The following is a 25,000-nucleotide window of genomic DNA, read 5'->3' as shown; positions in this document are numbered from 1 at the left end:
TCCCTAGCCCTTACAGAATCCGTTCTTCCTGCATTGTAGGCATCCTTGAGCCCAGGCACCTAACTGGATCTATAAACATGCTGAGTCTCTTAAGTTAAAAGTATACAAAAAAAGTAATATGCTAAAATACAATATGCTAAAATCGTACTTGCTGCAACTACAGCTAGATTTTTCTGAAAGGAGACCCAGTTGGACGCTGTTGTGTCAGAGATGCTCATTGCGAAGGAGCAACTGGTCCCGGAGAGCCCCCGTGGAGCTTTGCAGGGGCTTGGGCTCAGAGCAGCCGAGTAGCCCAGGAACGGAGACTCTACGCTGGGCTTTCTGTGCGGGGGACTTCATGTCTCTCCGCTTCAAACAGGCCTGTCTCCTTTTCTGTCCTTGACGGACGGACTGGAGAGAGAGATAGCGCGTGTGTGTGTGTGTGTGTGTGTGTGTGTGTGTGTGTGTGTGTGTGTGTGTGTGTGTGTGTGTGTGTGTGTGTGTGTGTGTGTGTGTGTGTGTGTGTATTGTGTCAGGGATTTTTGTTCCCCAAAATCCCCGACGGGATGTGCCACAAAGACTATTGTCCCGCATGTTTCAGTACTGCGGGAATATTGAAGACAGACTTCTCCGTCCGGCCCTCCACCCCTCAACACCCATGGAAGCCAGGCCTCCCTCCCTCTCTCTCTCTCTCTCTCTCTCTCTCTCTCTCTCTCTCTCTCTCTCTCTCTCTCTCTCTCTCTCTCTCTCCTCTCTCTCTCTCTCTCTCTCTCTCTCTCTCTCTCTCTCTCTCTCTCTCTCTCTCTCTCTCTCTCTCTCTCTATAGCAGGCTGATAGCCCATCACAGTGACGGGACTCATGTAGGACTTGTCAGCTGGGGTTAGAGCTCAGGAGAGGTGGGGATGAAGGGACCTCCACTGCCCACTCTCTCTCTCTCTCTCTCTCTCTCTCTCTCTCTCGCTCTCTCTCTCTCTCACTCTCTCTCTCTCTCTCTCTCTCTCACCCCTTTCTATCTCTCTTTCTCTTTTTTCCTCTCTCTCAAAATGTATATATTTAGCATCCCTATTTCTGTATTGATCCCTCTTTCTCTGTCTCTTTCTCTCTCAGTTTATATTTAGCTTTTTCCATTTCTACATTGATCCGTCTCTTTCTCTATCTATGAACTTATCTCTCTTGCTCTCCCATTGTCTCCCTCTCTCTCTCTATCTCTCCCCATCGCCTGTCTCCTCCGGGACTGACTTCTCTATCTCATCCAATCTGCTTTTCCTTCCTTTGGTCTGCCTTCACCTGTCCTGCTCATTTTTCCGCCTGCTGCCCCTCTCTCTCTCTCTCTCTCTCTCTCTCTCTCTCTCTCTCTCTCTCTCTCTCTCTCTCTATCTCTATCTCTCTCTCCCCTTTCTCTCTCGCCTTCTCTCCTTCCCTTGATCTGTGATCTCCCCTCCCCTCCTCTAGTCCTCCTCTTTCTCTTCTGTAACGGGTTATGCCTCAGGGGCATTTGGCATGCTTCCAAGTCAACGTAAACTCGCCTAGTATGCAGTCGCAGAAGTGCATTATGGGTTATCCTTACCAATCGAAAGCTGAAATACCTGCATCCAACGCACAATATATCACATCAACATTCACACTGTAGAATGAATCGCAGCAATGTGTATGTTTCAAACGTTTGTGTCACATTGACTATGTACTGTATATACCGTAGCTACGTTATTTTGCTGCTCACACACGCATACACCCACGTTCAAAACCTCTGAGCTATAAGTCATGCACACCTGCACACACACAAACACACACACACTCGGACGGAGCTATGATGCCTTAAGTGGTGATGTCATTTTGTGCGTTGAGAGGAGAATATACGGGCTGCATAGGCATATATTTTGGAGCGGAGAATAAAAGGAATATTTACAGAGAGTGCTATGATGGGATTAGTGGAAACCCCATCTGTTTCTGAGCAGTGGAAGCCGTGTGCATTGTGTGTGTGTGTATGGGGAGGGGATGAGAGTGTATGCATTAAACATGTTCCAAATGCTATGGTGATGTTCCCTAGTGAGCTACATAGGGAAGATCTGTCTGGATCAAAGTCATATTGTCCTTTGTACCCGATGCCTCAACACACCAATTCCCTGTGAATGGCCACATTCTGCATAAATATGGACAGATTCACACATTCAGCTTTCACTGTGGCAAAACCTCAACAAACTTGTTTCGACCTGCGGTTGTCCTCCTCCTCTGCCCGTGCCTCACAGCGGAGTCCCACGACAGCTCAGTTCATCGGTGTGTTCTGCACCTGGTGCCCATGATGTCACCAAGTCACAGCAAACAAGTTACGCCATCAGGGAGGATAGTGTCGCTTTCTGCAGCGCAGTGATCCATTAGTCTGGGCTGGATTGAGCCAGACACATGTATGTGTACATTTATGTGTGTGTGCATGTGTGTGTGCCGATCTCATGAGGATGTGCATGTGCATGCTTAGGCTTATGAAGCTCTGGGTACATTGATGGTTTCCAGAGGATTTGCTATACAGTGTCAGGAAAGCAGATGCAATGGAGCTGACTGATATAATCCCTTCCTATTTGTGGGAAGCCCCCATCTGATTCTGAGGCTGCACTAGGGGTCAGCACTGCAATGCCGCGACAGCAGCAAGGCCGAAGGTTACACACAGGATCTTGGTGACTGAAGACTTCCTATGACCCTTTTGTCTTTCCTTGAGCTTAGAGGCTTAAGTCTTATCAAGTAGAGCAATCAATACACAGGTGCTCCTGCTCCAATACCCAATTGGAGATGATCAATGCATGGGTGACGTGGGGTCATGGGGGAGGCACATCATGGTGGGACCTTTGTTTCTGAAAAATCATGAGAGCTTTGACAAGCAAGAATTATGCATGACAAACAAACAGCTCCTTAGTCTCCTGAGCCTCTTGTAGTTCACATCCTCCTCGAGAACAGAGCAGTGTCTCTGTGCCTCTTGTTGTTCACATCCTTCTCGAGAACAGAGCACCGTCTCTGAGCCTCTTGTAGTTCACATCCTCCTCGAGCACAGAGCAGCGTCTCTGAGCCTCTTATAGTTCAAATCCTTCTCTGGAACAGAGCAGCTTCTCTGAGCCTCTTGTAGTTCACATCCTTCTCTAGAACAGAGCACTGTCTCTGAGCCTATTGTAGTCACATCCTTCTCTGGAACAGAGCAGCTTCTCTGAGCCTCTTGTAGTTCACATCCTTCTCTGGAACAGAGCAGCTTCTCTGAGCCTCTTGTAGTTCACATCCTTCTCTAGAACAGAGCACTGTCTCTGAGCCTATTGTAGTCACATCCTTCTCTGGAACAGAGCAGCTTCTCTGAGCCTCTTGTAGTTCACATCCTTCTCTGGAACAGAGTAGTTTCTCTGAGCCTCTTGTAGTTCAAATAAGAGGTTGTAGAAGGTTCTGGTTCCCTCGAGTTAAGCTTGATATGAAGTAGAGTATATGAAATATGTGAACAATAAAGTGGGAAACAGCTATGTTGAGAGAAAATAAGGACTTTTTCATGTGGGTTACATGTTTGTTTAATGTATATCATGTATGTCATTATCAAAATACTGTTAAATGTATGAACATCCTGTGCAATATTACATTGCCCCAATTTAATTTGTTGTGATGTTCTATTTTCAATTTAAAATCAATCAAATATCTGCTCTACTCCCCCTCAACGTTGTTCCCAAGGAGACATAGCACAGTTCACACACCGTGATGCTGGAGCTGCACTTAAAGTAACTGCAGTATGTGAACAGTGTTTAACACACCCTGGAGGCAGCGTGTTAATGATATCGCTAATGTGTCACGTTTGGAACAAGGGCTGTCAAAAATAATCACATTTACAGCAATAACGCTGCCATCATTGAACGTAATGAGGCTAATTCTCTCTTTGAGAGGAAGAAAGACATAAATGCAATAACGGATGAACAAGTCCTTATTTTTCTTCTTCGAATATTGTGTCGAAATATATCTTCGTGCAGCCTTCTTTTTTGGGAGCGATAGTCATTTGCTTGGCGTTGCTGTTTTCACTTTGGTCCAGAGTTTTGTGCTGAAATGGTTGGTGCAACAGAAGGGACGTAGGATCAAATAACAATGATGTGCAGCTTCTCTGATTCTCAAGTCTGAGTCTCTTTGTGGCTGTCTGATGGGGTTGTGGTGGGCTTGGTGGTGGTGGTGTTATGGGTGGTGGTGGTGCGGGTGGTGGGGATGGGCTGAGTGCGGTTTCTGCACCTGCTGATTCTGTGTCCGTCCGTGTCCCAGGTCACCACAGGTCACACTGCCCACATTTGCCAGGGCTCACTGATTAAATGCCAGCATTACCATGTGCCCTTTCGCAAGGGGACCAGGCACGCACACCAACGCACCGACGCATGCATGACAAAACTCCACATGCACGTCTTTGGACCAAAAATAAAGTAGTCTTTTACCCCCCCGGAAAGAAAGACTGGAAACGGGGGACATGCTTTTTACGGACTCAGAATCTAAATGGAGCACTCACTCTTCCTTCTTTTTTTTACAGCACTCACCCCTTCTCCCATTCCTCTCTATTTGTGCTGCAGGATTTATTTCTTCCCTTTCTTTCTCTCTCTCTCTCTCTCTCTCTCTCTCTCTCTCTCTCTCTCTCTCTCTCTCCTCTCTCTCTCTCTCCCTCTCTTTCTCTCTCTCCCCCTCTCCTTTCTCTCTCCCTCTCTTGTGTGCATTCCTGTAGCGGGAAACAGGAACATTTCCATCTCTCCTGAGATCCAATCTGTTGAAGGTGAACAAAGGAACGAGAGGCTGAGACAGAAAGTGCAAGACAGAGTGCAAGAGAGTGAGAGAAAGAGTGCAAGAGAGAGAGAAAGTTCAAGACTGAGTAAGGGAGTGCAAAGAGAGCACGAGAGAGAGGGTACATGATAGTGAGAGAGATTGTGCGAGAGCAAGGAGGAAGGAGAGTGTGTTCCTAGCGGCTAGATTGGATGTCTGTGTGTGTGTGTGTGTGTGGTGGATGGCAGCGGCTTGTTAAGAGCTCATCACCGCGGTGACCTTGTTGTCACTGTGAGGAGGAGGCTGATTGATGGAGAGATGGCGTTCTCCTCCGGGGAAGTGCGAGTGTCAACAGGTCACCACCGCCTCCACCACTACCGCTCTGATACATGTCATCACAGACACTCATTCACCCAACCAGAGTGGGAGACTGTACTATTGCAGAGAGAGAGAGAGAGAGAGAGAGAGAGAGAGAGAGAGAGAGAGGAGAGAGAGAGAGAGAGAGAGAGAGAGAGAGAGAGAGAGAGAGAGAGAGAGAGAGAGAGAGGAGAGAGAGAGAGAGAGAGAGAGAGAGAGAGAGAGAGACTATTGGATTGGATCCGTTCGCTTCAATTTGATTGCTAATGTGATCGTTTCAAAATCAATTTGGTTAGGGATATTTCAGTTACAATACATATTTTGCTTGGATATGAAACAGATATTCTCAGAGAACTAATGCTGTTAATTGTTAAAGGAACTCCAGGGGAAATGGCATATATTAAAAGATTGATCTCTGGATTTTATGAATCAATACTGGATCATTCAAATAATGATCAATTTGGAATGGGTAATCTATCTTTTTTAGTTAGTAGTAGTTGCAGCTATTGAGCATCAGGTTATAGGAGGCAAAGTTATATTGGATCCATGATAGATCCAATATAGTTGGATAATTTAGATAGTCCAACATAAGCATTATCACATTATCAGCAGTCTGTCCAGCAAGCAATATATTTGTCTGGTTAAAAAGGTTGACATGTAATGTCTTAAAGCCCATATTATATTGTTTGCAACATTTCAGCAATTTCCGAGAATCTTTCTAGGAAATGTCATTGTGTTTTCTGTGGTAATTGGGGTATGGGGACGGAGCCAAAAGAAGGGTTGATTGTTTCGTGGTAAGAGATTTTCTCTTTAGTCTTGTTGTTTTCCTCTCTTCCTCCATGTTTAAATCCTCTGTGCCAAGCGTTTCGGATTGTGATGGTTTAGGCGGAGATGAAACAGGAAGTTGGGATCTTTTTTTTCTTGACCCTGAGCAGTTACATCTGTTAGTAAATCCCGCAGACCTTTACCAACACACAACGTGCACATAACAAGGGCTCATGTGGAGGGAGAGAAAATTGACTGAAAACAGGGTGAAAACGTGTGAAATCTGGATGAAAGCAGGAAAAAAACTCAGTGGAAAATCAAACTCCTGGTTGTTTGGGTTTGTTTGTGTGTGTGTTTTTTTTGTGCGTATGTGTGTGGGTATTTGCTGTTTTTCTGTGTGTTATTCCGCGTCTTAGGTAATACCACCCACTCTCATTTAAGCACTGTGGCAGAAAAATAAATGCAAACACATGCTGCCATTGGTGTGTGTGCGTGTGCGCGTGTATGTATGTGTGTTGTGTATATGCGTATGTGTTGGTCTGTCTGCATATGTCTGTGTGTTTAATTTTGAGGTGCATTTTTAATGTTTCTGTTTGTGTAGGTCTGTCTGTCTGTCAGTGTTTAATGTGCGTACGTCTGTTTAATGTTTGCGTGTGGATGTGTGTGTGCGCGTGTTTTTGTGCGTCTGTGTGTGTGTGTGTGCACATAGCCATGCATGTTTTTTTCATTCCCGGTGTTCTTTTTTTACCAGTAACAGACACAAGGCCACAAGGTCGAACATTTCCAACTCCACTTAAATCTTAGCCTTTTTCTCCATGCCAGAAGTCCCCTCCTCCTTCAGCACCCTACCCCTAAGCCGCTAAACGCTCAGGACTTTGCAGCACATACATGGGTTAAAAGCGCAAAAAGCCATTAATGGCATTGTCAGAGTTCTATAGTGGGGGTCGGAGGCCGAGGATGAGGAGAGGGGGGGGGCGGTATCCTCTCATTACACCTCCAGAGGCATTAAAGCAAGGACTACCTCATGTTTAACAGATCTGCTGCCGTGCTATGCCAAGGTCATGTGGCTGACCTGGAATATTTGGGTTTAGATGTGTATGTGTGTTTATGCAACAGATAGTGTAAGACATTGGTTGGTCTTTATTTTAGTGGGTGACATGTGAGATATTTTCCTGGTTCTCATGACCTGGAGAGTGTGATTTTGTGTGCTCGTTTACACGTGTGACTCTAACTGTGTGCGTGTGAGAGAGAGAGAGAGAGAGAGAGAGAGAGAGAGAGAGAGGGAGAGGGAGAGAGAGATACAGAGAGAGAGAGAGAGAGAGAGAGAGAGAGGCTTAGCCGTACAGTGGTGTAGATGTAGTGAAGCCATCTGTGCAGAGCAGCGTCTTTTTTGCTGCTCTTAAAACCCAGAAGCCTCGAGAGATCCCCTTAATGATGTATAGGATTGGAAGGATTCCCTCCCTCTCTCCGTTCCTCTATTGCCTACATAGCTCAAGCAAGACCACTCTCTCGCTCTCTATCACACTCTCTCTCACACTCTCTCTCTCTTTCTCTCTCTCTCACTCTCACACACACACATCACACATCACACATACTCTCGCTCATCTTCGCATTATTGAAGCCACGCAGGTCTTATGCAATCGCTTACGTAAGCATGCCGCGGAGGGAGAGAGATTGACAGTGGGGGAGGGGCAATTCACAGGGTGGTGGTCTTATTGTATCTGTGATCTGAGATTGACAAGCTGTCCATCAGAAATCAATCTGGACAAATCAAACACGACACATGAGAAAGGGAAGGCGGTACAACCTCAGGTTCAGCTCCACACCACCTGTCGATTGTTTATGCACGTTAGTGTGTGTTTGTGTGAATGTTTGTTTTTCGGCTATACAGGATCAATATGTTGGACGTAATGCATGCAGGGCATCCTTCTGTTGTAGCAGGGCCTCAGACCTGGATGGGCTGATGGGTTTGACATTCTTCAAGCCAACACGTTATAACGTTAGGCGTTTTTGAAACAGCTTGGCCGTGCGATTCGGTCAACGGGTCACTAAGATATGACACGGATAGAGTGTACTGGTGTCAACCACGACACCCCGCCCAATGCACGCTGCAATCAGCAGCCTCCCGGATCAACCACTCAGAACACGTATGACTGGGCTGTCACCCTAGCAAGAGGCAATCAGCTCAACCTGTTAGGGTTCTGGTGCCTTGCTCAGGGACAGCACAGAGCACATAATCCACCCTTTCAAATGCTTATGCAAGCATTTGAAGCCATTCTGCCAACAGTTCAAAACACATTGTTAATGTTAGTGAGTTATGATGGTTGGTGAGTTATTGATTGTATTTCTGCATTTTTCTGCATTGATCAATTATCAAAGATATTAAAAATAATTTTTACAACATGTTGTTTACAACATGAAAACTGAAGAGATTAAAGTATATATTTTTTAAAGACAAATATATGGAAATCTAAAAGGAGAACAGCTGTAAAAGGACTATGACCAACCGGCTGTTATATTGTGTGTATATATATATATATATAAAATATATATATATAAAACATGTAACGTCTATATATATATATTATAACAACATGTTATATTACATTTAACATAAAGCAACATGGTGTATGTTATATAACGTGTTATATAACGTGTTGTTAACATGATATTGTTAACATGTTATATATATTTTCTTGGATATATGTTGCTGTGTATCTGTTGTTGCTGTTGTGTGGCTAATTGTTTACCCTGATGGGTAATTGTTAGTAATCATGTGCCTGGCTCTGGACAAAACGAAACGCAACATGCTGTAACTACTTTAATGACAACCACCTTCAGGCACCGCTGGAATTCATTTGTAAACCATGTGTCTCCGTGTGCATGCATGTGTGTGTGTGTGTGTGTGTGTGTGTGTGTGTGCACGTGTGTCTGTGTGTGTGTGCGAGCGTGTTTGTGTGTTACTTCTTCTCCAAAGAGCAAATCTGTTCCCAGGTGAAACTGGGGAAAATAGGTCACATTCAAAAGAGCCAAGCTCTGGCATCCTCCCTCTTCAAACTCCGCTCCATGGGCATAGGAAACACTTGCTGGGAGAGAGAACCATGCCAGCACTAGTCCAACACAGCCGAGACAATGCAGGCTTTCCTTGAAACGTCTACGTGTGTTTGTGTGTGTCTGTGTGTGTTTGTGTGTCCTTAACGGCTATCCATTTTATAGAGCTTGCAGACGACTCTCTCTTCTCCTTTCTCCATGTCTCTCGCTCTGTCACTCTCACACTATTTGTCTCTCTATCTCTCAGTCACACACACAAACATATCGAAAAAAAATAAATAAACAAACAGACACAGACCCCCACACACACACACAGTCTCTCCACACACAGGTTTTTGGTGGAGATAGAGTTGGCCCATGCTCCAGTGTATATTGGCCAGCTCTGAGCCACTAATCGGTGAAGTGAATTGAAGCTGCAGCAACGCTGCTTCACAGGGGCCGCTCCGGCCCCGCAGTCTGCCAAGCGTCCTGGCTCTCATGACTGCTTGAGGTCTGTTGTTGGTTGTAGCAGTGTGTGTGTGTGTGTGTGTGTGTGTGTGTGTGTGTGTGTGTGTGTGTGTGTGTGTGTGTCGCTGTGAGTGTGTGTGTGCGTTTGTGTGCGTGTCTTGTGTCTTCACAAATGTATGTTTTGTGTTTAGCAGCTGGGATTCCCCGTTTCTGCTTTGTACAAGGAGGACGTCGGTGTCCATGTGTGTGCATGTTTGAGTGTATGTATGATTGCATGTAAATACACTCAAACATGCACATGCATCCTTTGGATGGATGGATGTTACTTAAACACACTTTCTTCACTCGTACTGTTTAAACGAAACTGCAACTACCTCCACTGCTCCTAAATTGCTCAGTATTTCACCTTGCTCATTCTAATAATAATAATAATAATATAGTAATGCACTTTATTTGAATGGCACCTTTCTTAACAAGGTCAGACAAGTGCAAGTTCTCTTGTCTGCCCTCTCTTCCTCTCTACCTCTCTCCACCTCTCTCTACCTCCCCCCTCCCTCCCCCACTATGCCTCTCGTCTCTCCGCTGTCCTTTCGGTTTGCATGAGTGCTCCACAGACTGTGTCGCGTGTGTGTGTGTGATGCTTTGGGTTACTGTGTGATGTTACTGTGTGTGTGTGTGTGTGTGTGTGTGTGTGTGTGTGTGTGTATCTGTGTGTGTGTGTGTGTGTGTGTATGGCTGTGAGTTATTGTGTTTTTGCATGCTGTTTTGGGATGTCGTGGTGCATTGTTGAGTGTTGTGGCGCGATATCATGTGGTGCGTTGCTGTGTTTCTGCGGCGTGTTACTATGGGTTACTGTGCATGTGTTGTGATGTGTTGTGGTGTGATGCGGTTTGCGGTGTGTGTTTTATGGTGTGTTGCTGCTTTGGGATGTTATGGTGTGATGCGACGTGTGTCTGTGTGTTATTGTGTGGTGTGTGTCTATTAGTGTGGGTGTCTGTTTGTGTTACTGTGTGTGTGTGTATTACTTTGTGTGTGCGTGTTTTTTTGTTAATGTGTGTGTCTGTTACTGTGTGTGTGTGTGTGTGTGTGTGTGTGTGTGTGTGTGTGTGTGTGTGTGTGTGTGTGTGTGTGTGTGTGGGCCAGCAGGGCAGGCTGATGTCCAGGCTGAGACTGAGGCCAGCTGACTCACTGGGGCTCTGGGCTGTTGACGGCTCAGAGAATGTCACTGCGCATTGTGGTGGTCCACGTTACGCAAAAAACCCCCGTCGCATGAGTGTATGCTCCCATGCACCCCCCCCACCCCCCCCCCCCCCCCCCCAACACACACACACACACACACACACACACACACACACACACACACACACACACACACACACACACACACACAAGAAGACACACACTCAGGTACATTGATGCAAATGCACAAACCAATACACTTGCACACACACACACATTCACACAGTCATATACAAATACACCAAATACAGGCAAAACATGAGCTGCCAATTATGGGTCGGATGTTGAACACACTGGGTGTGTGTGTGTGTGTGTGTGTGAGAGCGCTTGTGTGGGTGCGGCACGTGACTGTGCTGTGAATATGTGACATATTGTGTCATATTGTGATGGAGTCCCACTGCCAGTCAGGAGAGATTGATGCTGTCAGTTACAATTGGCCTTGAAACACGGGAGGGAGGGAGAGAAAAAGACTCACGTCAAAGCAATGCATCCGTCAAGCCTCTCAGGAGCAAATCTTCGTTTGCTGGACCAAAGAAAACGTCAATTAAAATCTGCTTTTATAGCGAGTCGTGTTCAAAACGGTTGTGAGAATGTGTCTCTGATGTCCCTCCTCTATGTACGGTGGAGTTAACGTCATAGGATCATATATCGGCCATCAGGTGGACTGGCTGCTCTTGTAGATGAACCTGCTTCTCTGATGGGTTATTTTTTTAAACCAGACAGCGTGACAGACTCAACCGTTTATTTTTTTCACGGTTAAATTTGAGCACATATTACACTTGACCTTGTCGTCGTATTGAATTTAAGAACAGTGTTAAAGAGAAAGTGAAGGGAACAATATAAAAAGAAAGGAAAGACTAAATGACGAGTTAAAGCCGAAACAGAGGCTTTTAGCGGTGGCGGTGGGTCGTGTCAGCGTGCCACTGTGGCACCACAGAGGTGCAGCAGGATTTGTAAAAGTGACCGATTTTGATTAGCAGCGTTTTGAAAGGCCACCGGTCTGTCCTCTGCTAATACGTTGTGTCTACTTCCTCCCTGCCACCGGTCTGTCCTCTGCTAATACGTTGTGTCTATTTCCTCCCTGCCCAGCCATCCACGAGTTCCCCCGCGACTTCTTCACCAACCAGGAGCGAGTCGACGGAGCAGTGGGCCTGCACGTCCTGTGTGTGAGTGGCCCTCATTTAACTCTCGCACGCACACACACACACACACACACACACACACACACACACACACACACACACACACACACACACACACACACACACACACACACACACACACACAGATACAGACACACGCACGCGTGCATGCAAACACACACACATACAGGCGCTAACGCTAATTTTGCTTGTACACATGCAATTGTACACATACATGCATACACACCTCCATTCAAAAAGACCTGAGAATAACAACACATGTAAAAACACGCCATGCACACAGTCTCTCAGACATACATACAGACACGCACGCACACACACACAGACGCACATACACACACCCAAAAAAATTCACACACACACACACATGCACACTCACACACCTCGCACACGCCCCACGGATACACCCAGTGGAACACACATCCAGTCAAAATAGTACACATGTACACGACCTCAGGCACACCTGCTGACATGCTAGCAACACGTCTACAGGGAAGTGTGCGGCAGCAGCTGCTGGGTAACGGCTTTACATGTGACACGAGGCCGCTCGCGCTTTCTCAGAATGGCACAAAGCCGATTATCACTGGAAAAGGGCCCAGGGCTCCAGACAAACATTTTTCACTGAGAGCACTGTGGCCCCAAACTGAAAATTTTAGGGGCACAAAAAGACAATTTAGAGGCACATACCGTCAATCAACATGGCAAACAAATATTCACATTTCTCCTAATTTTCACTGTATTGCTGATAAATATTTTGATAATAGATGCAGAAAATGCATTGTGCATTCAAATTCAGTTTCACATTTATTGTGATTCCCATCTATCCCAACGGTTTCTACGTGTGCGGGCATGTGTTTGACGAGCACGGGACTGCGCCCGCTTGTCGTCGTGCTGCTTGACAGGACGCTATGCCTCATGTCTGCCCGCGTGCCTCTCTATTGAGAATGCATTGGCAGGCGTGACAAACGCCTCCCGTGTGAAAAGCCCTTTATGGCACCCGAACCCTGCATGGATTCGTCTGGTCGGGTGCGGAATGTAATTCGCGCAACTGTCGGATGTGGTTTTAAGTATTGCGGGTACCGGCGCGGGTTTGCAAAAAATAAGACCCGTGCAGGGCTCTGAATAGCACTGGCACACTAGCCGAAGGTCGGAAGTACGAGTCAATAGTTTGCTCGCTCATTGTTCAAATGTACGTAGCAGGTTGTCAAATCTTTCTCCTTCTCACAGATGTTTACGCGCACTCGATGATCTCAAGGACCCTCCCCCTCAACAGATTAACCACTAACACCGGCCATTCCCCATCGTTCTCACACTCATTTGCCTGCTACAGATTCCGGATTTACTGACGCACCCCTTCAACGTTTAACGTGTCAAAATCAAAAAAATAAAAAGGGCAGATTGACTGGTCGCACTTGGGCGACCAGATGTCAAATTCAGTCGCACACTCTCAAACTTTGGTCGCAAAATGCGACCATTTGGTCGCAGTCTGGAGCCCTGGGGGTATCGCCATGGCAACCATAGCCCCCCCCTCCCCCTCCCCTTGCACACCCATCTAGATGAATGGTAAACACATGCACACTCACTCACAGATCCGATGAGTCGTTTTATGCAAATGAGCCCGTCCATTTGCCAAAAGCAGGAACACGTTTTCTGTCAGGGCTCTCGTCAAAGGCATCGTCTTCGGTCCTCCGCAGAGCAGATGAACACGTCTCATGTGTGTCATAATGAACTGTCCGTGATACTGCTCTGGACATGATTCATCATTCATGAGTGGAGGGGGCTCACATGGGCCTAGGATCGCTGCCCTGCGAGCCCTTCTCCGATCAAGACATAGCTCTGTGGAGTCTGTACCATGGGCAAGAGACCACTAAAGCTGGATACAGTATCAACCGCTCGGCCCATTCATTATTTAGGTATCAGAGCACACTGTATATACCCATGGCAACCAAGCTGGATGTACGCCAATGTTTGTACAAAGCAAAGAGGAGAAATTTGTAATCACCGTTTTTTAAAGCATATATTATTCCCAGATGTCCCCTCTGGTCATGTCGCCTGTGTGTGTGACGTGTCGCCTGAGGATTGTGCCTGGTCTCCCTGCAGGCTATGTACATGTTCTACGCCCTGGCCTTGGTGTGTGATGACTACTTTGTGCCCTCCCTGGAGAAGCTCTGTGAGGTGAGGACAAGACAAATGGTGGATCCATGTGGGCTCCATGATGATACTGAGACTCAACTGCCTCGTTTTTACTACAACTGTTTCTTAAAGACTCATCTCACCGCACTGAAATGCATTTCTTTCTTTATTTTTGCTCTTTCTTCATTTTTTTTTCTTCTTCCCTTCTTTTGATGATCTGTTTCTGGATATCTCTCTCTTTCTTCCTTCCTTTCTTTCCTTTTCTTGCTCTCTATCTCTCTCTATCTACCTCTCTCATTCTCTCTGTTTTCCTCCCTCGTCCTCTCCTTCTCTCAGCGTCTGAATCTGAGCGAGGACGTGGCCGGAGCGACCTTCATGGCAGCAGGTAGTTCAGCTCCTGAACTCTTCACCTCTGTCATCGGTGAGACACACGCACACACATACACACACATGCACGCATGCACACAGAGGAACAAACCGGCGCGCACACACATGCATACACACACAAACACAGACGCGTGCACACACACACACACACACGCGTGCGCAAACACCCGCACACACAAACAAACAGGCTCACAGGCGCACAAACACACAAAAACACACATATACACATGCACACAAACCACACGCAAACACACAAACACACGTGTGTGCGTGCACCATTCCCAGCAATCCTCTGGCTCGCCACAAGCTATCTAGTAATTGCTCCTTAAAATGATTGATGGGAACGATGAGTCTCCATCTAATAACCCTCCTGTTACCGAGGGTTTTCGTGAAACTCAGTGATGCAGCATTTAATATTCCAATTTAAAATAAAATATATGGTTTAACGGCTTTTAACCAATAACTTATAACATGAATCTATGCAAGAATGGTCATATTTTGTACTCTTTATGCAAAAAAACTAAACAGGGACAGTGTTCTCAAATAAGGCAGTACAGGTAAGCTGCGGGTTTGGGTATCAAACCGAGTACCTTTTTGGTCGCTGTCCTGCCTAGCTTAGCCTAGTTGAGAAAACCCCAAAAGAGCTTCAGTGGGAATGTAAACTACATTTACAGACTTTATTTTCCTCTTTGTCAGTGTAATTTATGTACAGGCGTTTGAGTCAAACTGCATATGATACTGATAGCTACTTGTGTTTGAGTCAGGAGTTTATTTTAGAAGCCATTAGGATGGAGAATGTATTGAATCTCTTATCTCTCTGCCTTTCTGGTGTTATGTTATAATAAACACGCTTATCTACTTGACAGACTAGAGGAAGTGGGACTGATTGGTTCATCATATTTTTCATTATGACACAAGACAAATCCTGCCCAATACTTCATTATTCATAACATGATCTAAACAATTCTTAATTAATATCTAAATAATATCATATTATACATAGATATTATCCATATCAAATCTCACTCTGAATCTCAAACGACTTGGTCGGGTTCTCTGACGTTTCTGGTTCTTCCACTTCCACATCAATCTGAAGTAGACTGAACCGCACATGGAGGAGAAAGGGATTGTTGCCCGCGATTGTCTCCCGCCGGAGCCCCTCTGCCGCAGCGGGCAGCGGGCAGCTCAACTACGGCTGAGATAACCCCCACTACGAGTCTCGTTGTGGAAATCCCAGAGACGTCAGAGAACCCGACGTGTTATGCGCCATAACACCAATAGCAGAAGGGTTATCCGAATAACAAAGAAGGGTAAAACACTTGCGTTAAAGTGTGTGTGTACTCACACACACACACACACATGTGGCGCTCGCACGGTCGTAGCTCATTGTCTCATGGCGGGCCAAATTCTCTGGGTGGGAAAAGCATGGACCTATTAAAGGGGCAAAGCAGAGAACGGGGAGGTAATATGTGGCGCAGATTTGGAAGTTTGGAAAATTCCAAATCGGCGCGTCTGAGCTTTGTTTTTTCAAAGGCAGAGCAGGATACCTAGTGCTTGTTTTACACCTAACGCCATTTCTAGCTACTGGGGGACCATAGGCAGGCTAGGGGAACTAATATTAATGTTGGAAAACCTCATAAAGTGAAATTTTCATGCCATGGGACCTTTAAGTTCACATATCAATAGATTGGCTTTGGGAATGCATTCCATCAATAACTTCATCAACTTAGCCAGAAGCACATCAGATATAGGTGACATGGAGATTTAGAGATAGTATTTAATAACCAAAAAGCAATCACATACAACTGCAGTTGATAAGTGTAGCAAAACTAATTGGATAAAGATAAGATGATTATAAATATCCATGATCCACCTGCTTCTTCCAGGTATGAAAACAGATATTGGCTTGTCTTACCGTATCATTCTTTGAATATGATACATATTGTTGACAAATACACTTTAGCACACACACACACACACACACACACACACACACACACACACACACACACACACACACACACACACACACACACACACACACACACAGACAGACACACAAACACAGTCACGCACCAGTATCCTTAGCCACCAAGACATATTATGCTTAAACTAAAGCCATTAGTTATTTTAAAGGATTAAAAATTAAATATAGCTTAAAATAGATCACATATCCATGTGTTTGTGTAACATAAAACATTCAAAGAGGGTTTCAGTATTCTGTATCTGGCTAAAGTGACGCTATAACCTTAGCAGTGGTTATCGGTCATGACCAGCTGTCCTTTATGTCACAGATTCATAAGCCTACCACTATATTAAAATCCTCAAAATTCACACAAAATATCAGCCTCAATATGGACAGCTGTCCTTATGTCATGACATCACCATTAAAGTACTTTGGGGTTAGCTAAATGAAACATGACGGCTCTGTGGTAATGTAAGTGAGTTTGTGCGATTACTGCAAATATTAAGTTCTTCTAACGTAACTCAGATTATGCTATAACATGTGAATCCAATAGCAAAACGTTAACGTCACAGATAAGGTCAAATGAGTCAATTAAACAGGTTAAAATGGGTTAAACCACACATTCGTCAAGACAGCAGTTCAGTTAGTGCTTTTTTTCTTTTTTGATTGGGTACACTTTGAGGTCACTGGGTTAATAATGTGGTTGGCCTGCTCAATTGATTCTCAACATGGCTTCTTCTTGCATTTGGCCTGAAGGCGAACCGTCAGGCTCCACTATGTGCCAACAGGAGAGAGAACTCGTAATATATTCATATGGTAATATGTTATTTGTGAAAAAATCATGGCATTCAGCATCAGCTGCGATCCTGTGCATTCTTTACCCAAATCGCATCAATGGAGAGTGCAGTCCCGGTACAATGACCTCAACAAATAGCTAGCCTCACCGTAGTCCTTTAATACTGTATACCTCTGCCAAGTAACTTGTATAGATATTCTTCTGTATTATCCATGTTACTATATTATTTTTCATCTGTAGAATACGGAAATATTTACCCACCTTAAATTAACCACCTTAAATTTGCTTCCTTAGATTAACCAATTTAAATTCCCCTCCTTAATTCCGACTCCTGTGATCCACTTATTTCAGTTGTGGGTGTTCCCTCTTGATCTGATGTGGATCACTGTGTGTACAGGGGTGTTCATCACCAAGGGGGACGTTGGCGTTGGCACCATCGTGGGCTCAGCCGTCTTCAACATCCTCTGCATCATCGGCGTGTGTGGCATCTTCGCTGGACAGGTAGGCCGCCAGTCTCTCTGTCTGTCCACCCTCTGCTCTTCCACACCTAATTATAGGTTGCCCTCATCAGCACAGATGGGTGGAATAATGCACTCGTCCTCTTGCTCTTTATCTATCTTGCTTTCTTTCTTTCTCTCTGTTTGGTCTCCCTTCTCGCGTTCTCCTTCCTTCTGTCTCTTTATTTACTTATTTTGTTCTCTCTTTATTTCAAAGAATTGCTCTGACTCTAATCCATCCAGTGACATATTTGTTCTCTCTCTCTCTCTCTCTCGCTCTCTCTCTATCTCTCATACGTTATCTGCTCTCTGTTTGTATGTCTCTCTACCAGGTGGTGCGTCTGTCGCGGTGGCCTTTACTCAGAGACTCTACGTACTACACACTTTCCATCTCTGCCCTCATCGTGGTAAGCAGCTCTAACCATTTCACTGACGCACTCACAATAGGTTTTCATGTATTCGTTAACATTGTAATACTATTCATGCATCATACATATATAGGATTACTATATTTGGTACTTAGTGGCCGACAAGAGTGGGTTGGTAGTGTGTTAAAGGATTAAATATGGATACATTATCATTGCATTTAGTCCTTCAGCTTTTATACAAAGGCCCTTAAAGCTGAGGTTTTACAAAGAAAGCATGAAACCATAGCAACACCACAAATAAATTGTGGTAAAATAAACCGATTCGAGTGCAGGAAGATAAAGATTATTTTAAATATCTTCTCTATTAATCATAATCTGTTTCTTAATATCAGTGCAAGCTGTTTCAATCAGTTGGTTAACTATTTCCATCGTGTCCTTCTTGTTTTTTTCCTGCAGTTCATATATGATGAAAAGGTTGTGTGGTAAGTCATTATCAGTAAATCCGTGGTATTTGTATTGATTTCATTGTTGTTTTTCAACCTGGAACAGAAAGCCACTCCCGCTGACTTAATGCTGTGCTTATAAAGACGGCAGCTAAAACGTGACCATGTCTGTTTCAGGTGGGAGGCTCTGACACTGATTCTGATGTATTTCGTCTACATATTGATAATGAAGTGAGTATGCCAAGCTGGATGAGGCACAGTTCTTTAATCACCCAACACTCGACACTTTACTCACTTTGGTAGTTTTCTTCATGCTGAAGCCCAGAGCAGAATGAATTTGTGAATTTTGGTTTCATATTTTTAGCACGACCCAAAGTAGGAGTGGAAACATAGTGATAAACGAAGCACAAAAGGCCCAAATATACTCAAGCTGTTTTTCTCCTATAGAACTGAAGCCTGTTTTAGACGGGAGGATTCTACTTTATTCTAAAAAAATAATTATTATTTTGCGTCCGTCCCGACACGGCCATGTACTTAGAGCTCGATTATTTTTAAACCAGTCCCGCTGACATTCCTCAGGTAGTCACGGGCAACAGCAACATAAGAGAGTCTGAGCGCTAAACGTAGACATGTGTTGATGCTGGGGGGTTGTGTCGCAGAATGAACTCCCACATCGTGCGCTTCCTGGAGAGGCGGAACAAGAGCTCCAACCTGAGGAACGGGGCGGCCAGCAACACGGAGCTGGAGGACAGCTGTGACGCCACCGCCGTGCTGCTGAAGAAAGGTAGAGAGACACAGAGGCAGAGAGAGAGAGAGGGAGAGAGAGAGAGAGAGAGAGAGAGAGAGAGAGAGAGAGAGAAAGAGAGAGAGAGAGAGAGAGAGAGAGAGAGAGAGAGAGAGAGAGAGTGACACAGAGAGAGAGATGTGTGGAGAGAGAGAGGGAGAGGTGGATAGAGAGAGAGAGATGTGTGGAGAGAGAGAGGGAGAGGTGGATAGAGTGAGAGGTGGATGGAGAGCCGGAGATGGATGGATGAATGGAGAGATAGATAGAGAGATAGACAGATGGTTTGATTGATTGAAAGAAGGAGAGATGGATGGAGAGCTAAAGATAGATTGTTTGATGGATGGGTGGATGGATAGATAAATAGATGGCAGATGGATAGATATAACCTTGTGGTCCATTATTGCCTTTATGTTTGTGTATCTGCATGTTTGTGTCCATATGTTCTGTGTGTGTGTTTGTTCATGCGTGTCTATGTGCGTGTGTGTACCTACCTTTCTGGTTTCTTTGCCTACCTGCCCCTGCCTGCCCCCCCCCCCCCCCCCCCCCCCCTCCCACAGCCAACCACCACAGGAAGCAGTCAGTGCTGATGGTGGACGAGCTGCTGTGCGCCTACCCCCACCAGCTGTCCTTCTCCGAGGCGGGCATGCGCATCATGATCACCAGCCACTTCTCCCCGCGGACACGCCTCACCATGGCCTCCCGCATGCTCATCACCGAGGTGGGCTCCGGTCGCACGCTGCTACACCTCGCTCATACCTAGTCATTTAGCCGCCACTTTTAGCCTCAAAGAGACTGGCGAGCTGGGCCCGGCCGCGATCAAAGCACGCAATCAAAGCGGTGCGGAGGAGCTGGGAAATATGGCTAGCGTGGTAGGAGCGGGTTTCTACAATAGCAGCTGGAGTAGCTATAGGAAGCTGCACACAAGATGAGTCGATTCTAGTTTTGTATCGGTGGTGGTGCGTATAGTGACATACGAGAAAGGCAAGGCAAGGGAAGGCAAGGCAACTTTATTTATGTAGCACTTTTCATACACGAGATGGACTCAAAGTGCTTCACATAGAAACATTGTCATAAAATAAAAGAATAAAAGAAAATAGATAGGTAAAAGAAAACAACGGCAAAGTAAAAAAATAATGCATTGTAGAAGGTGCACAATAAGATTAAGTAATCAAATAAAATACAAACGTTAGAGAAAATAAAGGCAAAATAAAAAAATGAAAGTGCATTGAAAGCAGAAAGCTTACGGGAAAGATCATTTGATCAAGTATGTTCTGAATTCAATGGAGGTAGCACATCTCAACAAAGTTTGTTCCACACTACACATCAAAGGTCGAGTGTGCCCGTATGGAGCAGTGGATGTCAGTCCTGATACATGGAGCAGCACAGTTTACTGGGGAGGACAGTGGAGCTGTGGTTTCAGCAGGGCTGTGACCATGTGATTTACAACCAAATAAGGCATGAACCCTGGTGTTATACACAGTGCATGGAAATAAAACATACTGTTTGGATGATTCTCATCTCCACACTTAGACTGTCTCTCCTTTACAAACACAAATACACAACGTTATCATAACCTTGGCCAGACAAGCAAACCCATGTGCTATTTCCACATAATACAAAATCGCTAGCTTGAAATCTGCACTAGCAACCAACGCTATTCTGGTGGTCGCTTGGCAACCGATAACCATGTATGTGTATGTTTGCTGACGTTGGCTTTACCCTTGCTGTGCTTGTCCGCACATCACTCAAATCGGGCCGTCAAATCACCTCAGGGATTGGCTAAAGGCCCAATGTGGGCGTGAGGAGAGAAATACATTGGACCTGACCTTTTTTTAATTTGATCTCCTCCCAGCGGCAACGACTCATCAACACGCGGACTTTCACCAACGGGGAGACGGACGCGGCGGGGAAAGCCGCAGGGAGGCGTGGCCAGGAGAACGGGGTGGGCGGAGCCAATGCCGAGAGATGCCCCGGCCGTCGTCGTGACGACCAGGAGGCCGGCAACGAGACTGAAAACGAAGACAATGAGAACAACGAGAACGACGAGGAGGAGGTGGTGGAGGCCGATGGAGAGGGGCCCTTCGTACCTTTCCAGTGTCCAGGTAATTGGACAAGCAGAACTTTATTTTTTTGTTATTTATTCTGAGATTGTTACTATTTAAAAAAAGGGTTTTGTCATTATTCTTCAAGTTTTCCTATGCCAAGTGTAGTGCAAACATGTTATCAAAAAAAAACTTTTTAATAAAGATAAACTAACCAGGAGACTCATATCTGAGTCTGACTTTCGGCCCCCTGAGATCACTCATAGCATGATTATCTACTATAACCAGAAGGAATGGGAGTCCAATTAAATGATGGGGTGTTGTTTTTCTGCAATGACATTTGGCTGTTTGACTTTTGTAAATTAAAAGAAACCAGAAAGTTTGTTTGTGTGTGTGTGTGTGTGTGTGTGTGTGTGTGTGTGTGTGTGTGTGTGTGTGTGTGTGTGTGTGTGTGTGTGTGTGTGTGTGTGTGTGTGTGTGTGTGTGTGTGTGTGTGTGTATATGTACATATATGCTTGATTTATCTGTGTGTGTGTGTGTGTGTGTGTGTGTGTGTGTGTGTGTGTGTGTGTGTGTGTGTGTGTGTGTGTGTGTGTGTGTGTGTGTGTGTGTGTGTGTGTGTGTGTGTGTGTGTGTGTGTGTGTATATGTACATATATGCTTGATTTATCTGTGTGTGTGTGCGTGTGTGTGTGTATATGTACATATATGCTTGATTTATCTGTATGTGTGTGTGTGTGTGTGTGTCCAGGCGGTGTGTGTAACAAGGTGAAGTGGCTACTGGCCTGGCCCCTGTGCCTGATTCTGTACTTCACGGTCCCCAACTGCTCTACGCCGCGCTGGGAGAACTGGTTCATGCTGTCCTTCACCGCCTCCACCCTCTGGATCGCCTGCTACTCCTACGTCATGGTCTGGATGGTGAGTGCAGAGACACACCCCCACTGGGGGAGAGGGGGGGAGTCAGAGCGAGGGGAGGGGAAAGGGGGGAGAGAGGGAAGGGGAGAGGGAGTGAGAGAGGGGAGGAGAGGGTGGAGGGGGAGGGGAGAGAGAAAGGGAGTGAGAGAGGGGATTGGAAAGAGACGGGAGGAGAGAGATGGAAGAGAGAAATGGAATGAGAGAGGGAAAGAGAAGGGAGGGGTGAGGGGAGATGGAAGAGGGAAAGTGAGTGAGAGAGGGGAGGGGAGAGAGAGGGGTGGGGTGAGGGGAGATGGAAGAGGGAAAGTGAGTGAGAGAGGGGAGGGGAGACGGAAGAGTGAGAGGGAGTAAGAGAGGGGAGAGAAAAAAAAAAGGGAGAGGGAGGGGGAGTGAGAGAGGATTGGGGGAGGGGGAAGAGAGGGAAAGGGAGAAAGGGGGGAGTAAGAGAGGGAGTATAAGAAAGTCAGAAACCAATCGATTGACATGCCATGAAACATAAAGAAACATTTGAACCGAAGCCCTGTTTGAGATATATCTTATTTTATTGTTTGAATCAAAACCATATCAGTGGATGTATGTGTGTGTCCCTATCTTCTCCTGCGGCGTACTGTCTGAGGCAGGGAGATGCACAGCCCTGTGGCAGGCTGGTTGTGCAAAGCCCCACAAAACGATCAATGAGTCCTAAGCTGTTGAATCGGTCCGTGAAATTAAACAAAAATCCACAAAATGATCTCCCTAGTTGACATTTACAGAACCATGAAGTGATGAGTGATAACGTTACCCACAATGCACTGTGTCTGTAATTCTGTCCCCGTGGAGATATATCGATGTGCAGAGATGCACATTCCATGGAAAAATCGAACTGCCATTGTGATATGGAGTTCATGTTATCAGATTTATTTATTTTTGTAAATAGTTTTAACTGTTGTAGATGTCCCTAAGTTCAGATAAACAATGCTTTAGGAGTTAGCTGTATAATGCTGTAAAATCTGTGTCAGTTTAACAGGAAGACACTGCTAATACTGTTACTGTGATCTGTACATTTGATGACTGGGATTGGCTGCTAACACTGTTCTGTATGGCTGGTGACTGTGATTGCCCTATAACGATGTCCTGTGTGTTAGGGGACTGTGATTGGTTAGAAACAATGTTCTGTGTGACAGGGGACTGTGATAAGCTCATAATGATGTCCTGTGTGTCAGGTGAGTGTGATGGTTAGAAACAATGTTGTATTTTTCAGGTGACTCTGATTGGCCAATTACAATGTTCGGTTTGTCAGGTGACTTTGATTGGCTAATAACGATGTTCTGTGTCAGGTGACTGTGATTGGCTTCACGCTGGGTATCCCTGACGTCATCATGGGCATCACATTCCTGGCAGCGGGCACCAGTGTACCGGACTGCATGGCCAGCCTCATAGTGGCCAGACAAGGTGAGGGCTGCACACACACTAATATATATATATATTAGAGCTGTCAAGCGATTCAAATAATTAATCGCGATTAAATCGCATTAATGTAATAGTTAACTCGCGATTAATCGCGAAAAACATTATGTTCTAAATATCCCTTGATTTCATGCTGCCAGCCTTTTAGTGAGATCAGAGAGTGTTGAGAAGGACAGTAATAAAATATATTTGGTAAGATGGATATAAGAAGAGAGACCCGCAGTGAAATCAACCCGGTCCACTTGACACCAGGTAGGTGCGTGACAGTGGTAGGCCTACCGTAAAACTTCAATAGCCCAGGCTTTAATTTGTTTCAATCACTGAACTTTCGTACAAAACTCTTGCTCAGCAAAGATGGGAAATACTATAACGTTTATTATTTAAACCAGTATGAATATTCCTACCATACGTAGGCCAATACACATTACCAGGCTATCGAATAACGCCTACACACACACACACACACACACACACACACACACACACGCACACGCACACGCACGCGCGGTGGCGGAGTGGTAATCGGGAGAGTCGGGAGAATTCCCGGTGGGCCGTTAACGTTTCGGGGCTGTCGGGCTGTCAGGCTGATTACTGCGGGATAACAATATTGCGTTTATAAGAGTTCCTTGCAGCGCCGTCCGGCAGCCTGAGCTGTGCACCCGCAACCTCTCACTCACTCACTCACTCAACAGACGCAACACTCATAAACTGTCAACGTCGCAACCAAGTAGATATTGTCTAGAGGGGAGTAACTGAGCGGCCCCTCCCAAAGTGGTACAGCCCAGGTGGGCCTTGAACTGCGATTGGTCAGAAAGACGTAACAGCTAATGACAACATTGAACTCTTGTGCAGCAGGCTCGAACAGAGTGACACACAAACACACACACGCTTTTAAGGAGTTTTTCACCCGCTCCGTATCCTTGCTTGCCCCAACAAGTTTGTGCGGCGTGCTTGTTGTTTTGTTTCCGGTGTAGCTAGATCCGGTATGGTGTGTTCGTTTTTCTAACATGACTAGTTGCTGCTAGACAGCAGGTGAAAAACTACAACGTTTGCTAAGCCAAAAGAGTGTTAATCGCGCGATAAAAAACATTAACGCTGTTAAAATTGGTTTGCGTAAACGCCCTTAATAATGTGTTAAACTGACAGCACTAATATATATATATATGTAGAGACATATGTATCTTTAACAATTATTCCCCACTATTCACGGAGCTTGAGGAGAATAGCTGTTTTAGTATATACTAAACATGAACACTCTAATAACTAAATCAAGATTACACTTTTTGCCGGGATTTATTTGTTTTTATTAGCGGTTTATTTGTTTTTATTTGCGTGATGACCATCACGTGGCATTTTGTGATGAAAAAAATATCCAGAGTTTGAGATCTCAATCATGGGATATTGCCCAATATCCCAAGATAGAAAACCAATCCAATCAACTTGCGCCATCTTAGGAGGTTCACTTGTAGAATAT

The 25,000-nt window shown here is 45.3% G+C and overlaps 1 protein-coding gene across 1 annotated transcript in view; it reads left to right on the top strand.

Moving 5' to 3' along the window:
• Window positions 1-25,000, top strand: part of slc24a3 (solute carrier family 24 member 3) — a 61,498-nt gene that overhangs the window by 32,485 nt on the left and 4,013 nt on the right. Inside the window, exons 3-14 of the mRNA XM_060073479.1 lie at window positions 11,677-11,753; window positions 13,851-13,925; window positions 14,220-14,304; window positions 17,430-17,533; window positions 17,862-17,936; window positions 18,354-18,379; window positions 18,518-18,571; window positions 19,000-19,124; window positions 19,682-19,842; window positions 20,977-21,226; window positions 21,917-22,083; window positions 23,397-23,511. Coding sequence (XP_059929462.1) covers window positions 11,677-11,753; window positions 13,851-13,925; window positions 14,220-14,304; window positions 17,430-17,533; window positions 17,862-17,936; window positions 18,354-18,379; window positions 18,518-18,571; window positions 19,000-19,124; window positions 19,682-19,842; window positions 20,977-21,226; window positions 21,917-22,083; window positions 23,397-23,511 — 1,314 coding nt within the window. The remainder of the gene's footprint in view (window positions 1-11,676; window positions 11,754-13,850; window positions 13,926-14,219; window positions 14,305-17,429; window positions 17,534-17,861; window positions 17,937-18,353; window positions 18,380-18,517; window positions 18,572-18,999; window positions 19,125-19,681; window positions 19,843-20,976; window positions 21,227-21,916; window positions 22,084-23,396; window positions 23,512-25,000) is intronic.

This window comes from Gadus macrocephalus, chromosome 15 (genome assembly GCF_031168955.1).
Source record: "Gadus macrocephalus chromosome 15, ASM3116895v1".
Lineage (NCBI taxonomy): Eukaryota > Metazoa > Chordata > Actinopteri > Gadiformes > Gadidae > Gadus > Gadus macrocephalus.
This window is presented reverse-complemented; position numbering and strand designations above follow the sequence as displayed.